Source organism: Lepidothrix coronata, unplaced genomic scaffold, assembly GCF_001604755.1.
Source record: "Lepidothrix coronata isolate B3197 unplaced genomic scaffold, Lepidothrix_coronata-1.0 Scaffold2, whole genome shotgun sequence".
Lineage (NCBI taxonomy): Eukaryota > Metazoa > Chordata > Aves > Passeriformes > Pipridae > Lepidothrix > Lepidothrix coronata.
In genome coordinates, this window is record NW_016690182.1 from 3943878 (window position 1) to 3953549 (window position 9672).

The window sequence follows — 9672 nt, forward strand, 5'->3', positions numbered from 1 at the left end:
GAGGTACTGTAAAACAACAGGAGGAGACAATGCAAAGGGAAAAAGCCACAGAACACAAGGCTAGCTTGTTTTACACAGAAAAAAAAAAACCAATACTGAAGCACAAACTGATTTCACATAGCACTAACCAGGAATTAGTACATTTATAGTGGGACCTTTAAGATGCATAAAAATGTCCATCAGCATTCTGAAGTTCTGAGGTTTGATGAAACTTTTTCTGCTACACTGCTTAAATTTTGTCTTCCTCCATCGACAGTTTCAGATTTACCCTGCCATTTTCAGAAGTATAATCTCGTAAACCATCTTACAGGAGAAATTTTAAAGTAGCACATACTAGGTGATATATTTCATCTCCCACATTTTAATTTGGCTTTAGAATCAGATGGAGAACTCCTTGGACACTCTCTTCTGTGAAGGTCCCAGGGTGGGGAAATCAAACATGCAGAACAGCACCGAGACAAGGCACGGGCACACAAAATTACATTCTGCCATTGCACAGTGCATGTGTTAGAAGAGAGACTTGAAATATTAATAAATGCTCCCAGAGACAGTTATGAGTGGTAGACCTTAAGGTTTCCTTAGTTTATTACATGATTCCAATTTTCCATAGGCATAGCTTTGGGTATGCAGTTGCTGAACAAAGAGTTGGGTTATCCAGACAAACACACAGTGCTCCTGAACCCATTCTGTAGCTGCAGGTACGTGTGGCAGTGTGCACAAGCTGAGATCTCCTGAAGTTCCACCTGAAGAAGCTGCTCCTGGCTACACTGATAACCATGGTTTCCTATCATGCCTTTATCTAACAGTGATTTTGCTTCTGCTCCTAAAATAAGGCGGCAAACAGGGAGTAGAGAGCGTCAGGCACCGGGGTGGCACACGCTCCCTTTGGAGCCTGCCCACCATTACTATAAACTCCACTACAAGGAGAGCAATCTCAAAGTGTTGGCAGGTAGAAATCTGAACATAGGAATAGTCTTCAGATATGAACCAGCATAAAAGAGTTTCTAGTCCACATATCCGTCTAAATTCATAAATCCTATACAGATAAATGCATATTAAAAAGAGAAAATCCTTAAGGAAAATGAAGTTAATGCTGTTAATAAGTTAAAAAATAATGTCAAAAAAATGATTTCTCCACATTCCAGAAACACGTAGACTAACAAGATGTTAATCAGAAGAAAAAAATCTGAAATGTTTCAGAGGTTTTAAAAACTGTATTTATATTTCACATACACTTTATATTACTCTTTTAGAAGAGCACAAAAATGTAAACATTTCTTGGCTTTTTCCTCCTTTCTCATTGAAATAGTCTACTCACAGTCCATGCAGAATCTTTCCACCAGGTGTCTTCAGTCACTGAAGACTTGGGTTTAAGAGAAAACAAAATAACTGTAATAAAAAGAAATCTAGAAAACTATTGTAGCCTAACAGTACTTTTGCATTCACGTGATTTATTTAGCATAGCCACAGAACAAAATAATTTGTACATTCAGTCACATTAAAAACAAGGAATTACAAAGCAGTCCACATTTAATCTAAGTGCATTCCTTTGGAGTAACAGTTCCTTTTGTTTCATTTGTATGTCTTCATATGCCAAAGGCCATCATTTAAATAGTGGATATTTTCAATACCAATCCCTTTGTTGACCTTCTCACTGTGGAAGGAGGAAAAAGGTACAAAAGTATTAGATAGGTGAAATATTAGAGCAGTATAAAATATAATATTTAAAGTAGAAAATGCAGCATTTGTCAGCTGGAAGGGGAAAAGCTAATAATCACAAAATCATTATCCTCAACTGCAGGTGGACAAGAAACAATATTTGTTATTACATTTGCCCACATTGCTGACTGATAAGAGGACAATATTTGCCTTCCACATTTTGTCAACAGCCTTCCACAGTATTTTTGCTATTTCTTTGTGGGAGACAGTTCTTCAGACTTCTGCCACTTTCTTTAATTTTTAGCATTTCTCTACCAAAGTAGCACAGCAGTTGTGAGTCTCCCCCTCCCAGCACAGGAGGTGGTACAACATGACTGGAATGTGAAATTAGACAAGTTCTGGTTCCAAGTGTGCCACCAACACAATCAAACACAGGTGAGTTGCCTTGCTGCTGGTTGCAGGTCATCTACCTACTTAAGAAAGAATTAAAAATGCTAAATTTATGTGCCAAGGACTTGCAGCATGTTACAAACGTACCATCCTCTGTAGTATTGACTCTGTATCTTTTAAGTCATGTCATCTTTTAAAAATCTTTAGTCTGTGTGTCTGCACTGAATTTGTGTTTATCATTTTTCCAGTACATTATTCCGCCAAAAAAAAAAACCTCTAGTTTTGTCACAATAAACAAGACAAATCTCATCATTCTAGGAGTGAGAACAAGTTTCATTCCCCTGGAGAATATAATTTACTGTATTTACACCAAGTGTTCTATTACTTACACAGCTTGTCCAAAAGTAATCAGGAAGGAAAATGCTGCTAGCCCAGAATTAACACATTAATTATCGTAATCACACCGAGAGACCGCAATCACACTGTTCCACAATTTTCTAGTTTAACCAATGTAACACAAAAAAGCAGCCAGCAGGCTGCAGAGATCAGTATCACTTTGTTTTCCTCTCCAGTTCATCATAATTCTCACAGGAAAAGGATATTCAGCTGCAAGGCTGCTGAATTTGAAGTCGGGATTAGGAACACAGATAACCTTGGCTTGCAATGCTCACAGCATATCACTGCACACTTAGGGCTGGGACACTTTAGTAGCTTTTCTTTCCACTTACTCTTAGAGTATTTTGAAGCACTACAAAGAATCCTGAGAGATATAATTTCTCAACAGCTACAGCAGGTCCAAGTCCAGGTTGCTCCAGTCCCACTCTATCCCTGTCCTCTGTTACACATTCCCTCTCTCCCTTGTGCTGCCACCACTGTGACTTGGGACCGCAGAGTCACCCAGCACAGGAGATGATCCTGCTGAGCATTATCCCCACAGGAGAGAGTGACTTGTCTTCATCAAAATCAGCTTCCTCACTGCCACGAATGGCACACAGGGCTGGAACCAACCAGCCCAAACCCGCTGGGTGCCCCTCACATCCTGCTGCAAGAGCTTACAGAACTTAAAATGACAAGGTGATTTAGCTACTTAAAATATTGCACTATGTGAAAGCCAAGAACAACTAGCACCCATTTTCATTTTCTATCCCTTTTCCTTCTCAAATAATTTTCAGTTTATCCCCTGAACAGACCTCTACATTTCACAAAAAGCTCAGATAAGCTAGTCAGCACATCAAGCAGGAATGCTGCGTGTGGGTACAGGGCAGGCCACAGAGGAAAGCCCAGACAGGCAGCCAAACACCAGCATGGCTTCAGTCTCCCTGTCCCTGCACACAAAAATCACTTCAACATTTTCAATCCTCCCAAATCCAAATTGCATCTCTTGCCCAGCCCAGGTACTTGATACAAATATTTCTTTGCTCAACAAGATCTTTGACAAAGTATGATCAGAGCTCTAGAAATACTAACATTCAGCAGTAATACTAATGCTGTGCACCTTAAAATTCATATTCACATGAAATTTGATTCCAAATAAGTACAGAAGATATTCCCTGCCTACTCTTCTCTCCAATCACCAAAACGAAATCTTAAAAAACTCTGTACTTGAACAGCACATGTAATGCAGTGATGCAGTAACCCTGACAGTGGTGCTTATATTGCAAACTAACATTAAGAATAATGACATGGGACAGGTTATATTTCAATTTTTAAAACACTTACATGTCCTCAGCTGACATCTTCATTACTCCCACACATAATGCATGTTGTTTTCCCTCTGCCATTATTGCCTACAAATTACTGCTAAGGAAAACAGATTTCTTTTTAAACTACTTCAGAAAAGGAAAAGCAATACGAAGAAATTACTTCCAAAACACTTTCAAAAGCCCACGGTGAACTTTTACCCTTTTAGTAATTCTAAAGCTGCAGCTCTTAAAGATAAACAAAACAATGCACTGCATTTAACAACTGAATCACAGTGTGTAGAACAAAGCATGTATTTATGAACTTGGAACAGCAATTACAGAAAAAAAAAAAACCTCCCAGCACTACACTCCATGTCTTCCTTTGTGCCTATCACAGAGATGACAGTCTCTCCTTTCTGGAACAAAATGGCACATGTTTGTGGGGCCATTTCAGATTCCAAGGCACAGAAGAATTGGGACACAAATTTAAAAAAACAGAAGTACTGAAATCAGATGTGTCTTTTTCAAAGTCTAGCAACACATGGTGCCAACAGCTGATCTTTTCCTACAGCATCTATCTAACAACACAGGCAGCACAGCGTGGTGTTATTAATGCTGTATTTGCTCAGGGTTTCCTTTCTCAGTAATATAATGAGGAGTGAATTAGCACTTTCCTCATTTTACACTTGCGAACTTCATCAGACACAGAGAGCAAGTCCTGACTACAGTAAAGCTGATCCTTAACATCTTTCCAAATTCCACAGGAACAGGAAAGAATTCTTCCTTAACTGAAGGGAATAAAAGATTGACTATGGAGGCAGGGGACAAATTATACTGCACCTCATCTACTTTTACAGTTCTGCATAAAATCACCAAGGAGCTCCACTTACCAAGGAGATTAATGGAACAGCAGCCCACCCAGCAGTACAGCAGGAACATCACAGTAAGTAAAAAAATAAGAACAATGTAACCTTGCCAAATAACATCTAAACCTCTGCAGCTCTTTTCTGATTGCTAGTTATTTCATGAAATCCTATTAAAATCCAAAGTAATCCAGATTATGATCAGCTGAGAATACAAAACCGGAATTGAACTGGTCTCCCAGCAGGCAGTAACTCATAGTTAGAGAAGGATACAACAACAGTATCGACAGCAGCAGGGTAAAGCTTTGCTCCAGGAGACGTCAGGCCAGGGCACATTATATTGGCTCCACTTAGGACAAATTTAATGGCGCCTTTATCAACCTGCTGATGTGGCAGAATAAATGGGTCTGGGAGGGGAAAGATAGAGCATTACAGTTAATACAGGAAGATGACAACAGGAATAACTCATTACCAAGTCAGTTTAGAGGGGGCAATTAGATACACAGTGTGCTGTGAGGGCAGGAAGTCTGACAATCACCAGGGCTCCTGCTGGGCTGTACTGTCCCAAAAGGACACAAGTGCTGTCCCAAAAGGACACATCTTTTACCTGAGAATCAAAGGTAACCCAGCACTAGAGGCCTATGCCTCCTGCACATTCACAGACCCACATACTGAGTAACAATTTTAACAAGTTCCCACAGGGAAATAAATCTCTCAAGTGCTCAGATACTCAGAGGTCTTAAAAAAAAGAGATCCCAAATCCCCCAAATGTACTCTTACAAATTAACCTAATATGAAACAGTTTAGTGTTAAGAGGACAAAAAAGGCAAAGATGGACAAAATTCATGAAAGCTGTCAGCTCTCCAAGCCATCCTTCAAGTGCAGGCACCCTCCTGAAGTATTTCCAGCATTGAGATTTGACTAAATAACATTTTTTGGGATTCAAATCAGAGTAACACAATCAAGCAGAACAGGAAGAAAAATAATGCAATGGTAAATTTTAGAAGTAAAAATCATGCAGCCTAAGTTCCTACAGGAGGCAAGAACACATTACATCATTAAACCCACTACAGATCACAAAATATTTTTTTCATCCTTCTCTTCCCAGCACTTCCATCCTCAGAAAACTTACATTTATGAAGCAACCTTAGCGTGGGGTAAAAAATCCCTTCTCTTTGCCTGAAGAACAGCAACTCCCCATTCACAGTGAGGATTTCTATATGTTCATGACTGCAAGATTAAAAAATAATTATTCCAATAGCTACTTAAATGTTTAAATGAAATATTTCACTTCATAGTGTCTGGTTTATCTTGGTACCTGAGAATTAAGACAGTCAATTAGCAAGAAAATATAAAACTAAAAATATTATCTTTTTGCATGGCTCATTCTTCAACAATGGTCTCCTGCTCACTTCCTTCCCCTTTAAAAAAAAAAAAACTACAGACAAAATGCACAAATTGCGTTTCTTTGGGGTTTTTGAATGCAGTGCAAGGGGTGGATAAGGAGAAAGGGTCAGCAAAAACGTACTAACCCTCTATCTAGAAAAAAATTAAATAGCTGAGATAATATATGGAAGGCCAAAAATTGTAAAAAATGTTACTGGAAGGTATCCAAACAAGTCTGAACTTCCATACCCATAAAGCTGAATGTTTCCCTTCAACAACAGGCTAATCCTTGGGCAGTCCCTGAACACACTGCACGTTCACTACTAGGCAGCAGTTTTATGTTCTTCAAGCATCCTACAACAGCAAGTGCCTTCAAGAGCGTGATGAGCACATGTAAACTTTCTGGTTTGGCCATAACTTGGACTATTAGCTTTAAGATATGATAGATGCCTTTCAAAAACAGCAGGTTCATCTACTCTACAAAGTCAACACATAAAGGAAGCACCTTAAAAGCAAAGCTCAAGAGAGAAGAAACTTACCATCTTACTATTTTGACCGGGTCTTTCTTTGGCATGATTTGGTTTAGCCATGGTTCAATAACAGGAAACTGGTCTATCAGTTGATTCTTGATACCTTTAATAACTGAAGTCTTCAGCTGGATACAGTTCGATACATTCTCCTTTTCATCAAATCTGTAAAGTGAGTGAGTTTTTCAGAAATGCACAATTTACTGCCTGAACAATGCTGTAATTGCATTACTCTTCAGAAATGTTTATATATTCAATACAGAACAGCACATCAACTGTCCAACTTTCAAATCCAGGATTTCATGAGACTTAAATTTGTCTCCTGGGAACACTGGGCAGAGGGATGGTAGGGGAGCCCCACTAGCAGGCTGTCTTCATCCCTAAACTTTGTGGATATCTCCACAAAGCAGGTGTTTAGCCTCACAGACACACCCTGGCACACAGTGTTATTTCACTCAACTCCAAGAGCACTTTGCTGGCAACACAAACGCCCAGAGCCCTGTTGGGATGCGAGCCCCTCACCTCCACCACACAAGTACGAACGGCGCTTTGTGCCACCCCGAAGTTGAGACAAGTTAATGACTCAGCTCCCTCCGGAGGGTTTCCCATTTAACAACCGAGTGCCCGAGGCAGAGCCGGGGCCGCGCTGCCCGAGGAGGCCGCGGGGCCGCTCCCGAGCAGGGCCGAGCCCGGGGCTGAGGGGGCGCCGGGCCCGCCCGGACCCTTCCCCTTCCCTTTCCCCCGCCCCTCCCGGCCCCGGCCACACTCACTTCTTGAACATCCTGCGGGCGGAGGGCGCCGGGCGGGGGCCGGGGCCGGGCTCCCACAGCCTCGGCGCTGCTCACACGCGGCTCCGGCCGGGCCGTCCCTCGCTCCGCGCCCGCCGGAAGCGCCGCTCCATCCCCGCGGAACGGGCGGGGCTCCGGCAGCGCCTCCCCGAGCACCCCCGGCACCAGCGCGGCCCTGCCCCTGCCCGCGGGAGCAGGCGCTGGATACCTGCGGGCACGCCGCCGCTCCGACAGAATAAATCCTTTAACCGAGTGTCAGAGTGCTCGTAGCTACTCACGTCGTTTAGACACAAAATGTGTTGAACGGGAAAAAACCGCTGCCACCTGCAAACTAGCAGAGGGAGAAGCTGTCCACCCGCCAGCTTCAGAGCAGGACAAGCGATCCTGTCACCAGCATTCTGGAAATAAAAGGGGGGATAAAAAAAAACAAAAAAAAAGCGTTTCTTGTCAAGCAGCAGATACTGGAGCCGGCCAGGGAGTCAGTCACAGGTGACAGTGCCACATCCTTCAGTAGGGAGTGGGAGCAGAAGCCTGGTTTGCAGAGATTTCAGCTGCCCGGCAGAGATGGGCTGTGGTGGGGACAGTTACGGTCCACAGTGTTTATTAGAATCACATTAGATTTTGCTTGGTCATGGCTCCAGCAATCGTGAATAGAAAACCGTAGACAGAGGGAATTTACCACACTGCTTTTTCAGTCTCTGAGGAGCAGACATGCATGTGTTTGTTCTCTAGGCGGGTGGCTGCTATATAAGCAGACGTACAGGTGCCCATCCTTTCTTTTTAGAGTCATGGCTTTTTAGAGTCCCTTCTCTGGCGTAAAGGGAAGGGAGGAGAGGACATAAAACACCAGGTTATCATTATGCCAACAACCAAGTTCTTTTTTCCAAGAAAATTATGCAATCACCTTTGATACTATAACAACTAATTAAATCCTAAGAGTTACAGCAGTCATACAAAGTAAAATCAAGCTTTATATGTGGTATCATCTATTCAACTAGTGAAGTACAGCATCAGGAACACATTAATAACTTTTTAAGAGGATAGGAATGAACTATGGCATTACATAAATTTCACTCATAAACGCTACCTCCACCTACTTTGTAACATCACTAAAAATACTGAGTTATAATCAAGAATTCAATTATAACTGAAACACAGTGACACTGCTCATGCCCAGATTAGAAACTGAGAACAGTTTATCACACTGACAAACTATGTCATGCATTTTTGGTGCTCCTTAGAAAAATCTTCATTAAATAATACTTTGCCATGTAAACAATCACATTTTTAAAAACTGTAGTGAAAAATTCATCCTACTTCCACCTCAGATGTTAAAAAAAAAAAGATAAAATTCTACCCTTCCTGAGGACTGTTACCACCTGAGCAATTGTTTTCATGCCTGCCTAAACAAGCAAGATTAGTCCCTAATTTTCAAAAATGGCATTTGTCAACAGGAAGGCCTTACCTCCATTCTTTTGCTATCTTAAAGCACTTGGACTACTGGTTCCCTTCTGGGCTGAGCTAACATCGAGTCTGGTCTCAGCTTTTCCATCTTCTCTTCCAAATATCTTTTGCTGGTGTAGCTGCAGACTTCAGGGCCAGGTAACGGCTCACCCAATCTAAAAGTGCTTGTACAGAGGATTTTTGAAGAAGGTTCCAAGGACCTGGACCGGACTTCTGTAATACAGCTCTCAGTGTTGCTGTTCAGCCTCACCACCAAGAAGCTGGAGACATTTGCTCTGGTTGCAGTGTCACTTTTAAGTACAAGAATTTTAAAAGCACTTTACCTGGACAGGACTGACAAAGCAAGGGGCATATCCAGCAAATGGCATTACGACCCTTCCAGCCCTGAGAAAAACCACCCCTCAGGACCACATGCTAAATAGAAAGGATTTAGAATCTCTTCCCTCATAAGTTTGGAGGAGAAACCATCACATCTGGTTTCTTCATGGATCCCCAGCACTTTACATTACCGTCACCTGCTCTTCCATATCCAGAGCTGCATATTCTCACTGATGGGACAGAGTCACTGACTCCTGGACAGGATAACCCTTTTGCACCTCCAGGAGAAGGGGCACTTAATCACGTCTCTTCTTTTTGAAATCTAATCCTTTCAACAAACCAAGAATCTGTAGAAATTTTGTATCTCTTACAGCTCTACACTCCTTACCTAATTTGGCTTAAGTGAACATGACAGTTACTGCAAACAGAGGAAAATTTTACAGCACAGTCACATAAGTTTTATTTACTTAGCAAACCTGGTTTTTTGTTACATCTGACTTGGAATGTAAGGTATTAGCCTTGGGAACCCACAAACTGTTCTAAAGCCAGTCAAAAACAGACTTAAGCTTTGTTTTGCTGATGTATTTTTTTTAAT

General features: G+C 41.7%; 1 protein-coding gene across 1 annotated transcript; it reads right to left on the bottom strand.

Annotated features, from left to right (window-relative positions):
- Positions 1 to 1417: 1417 nt before the first annotated feature.
- Positions 1418 to 7411, bottom strand: MCTS1 (MCTS1, re-initiation and release factor). Its single transcript, XM_017818895.1, has 6 exons — positions 7278 to 7411; positions 6520 to 6672; positions 5727 to 5824; positions 4868 to 5001; positions 3769 to 3836; positions 1418 to 1654 (listed from the first exon to the last, which is right to left on the bottom strand). Exons 1-6 carry the CDS (start codon positions 7286 to 7288, stop codon positions 1573 to 1575), a joined length of 546 nt encoding a protein of 181 aa, XP_017674384.1. The 5' UTR covers positions 7289 to 7411; the 3' UTR covers positions 1418 to 1572.
- Positions 7412 to 9672: the final 2261 nt, after the last annotated feature.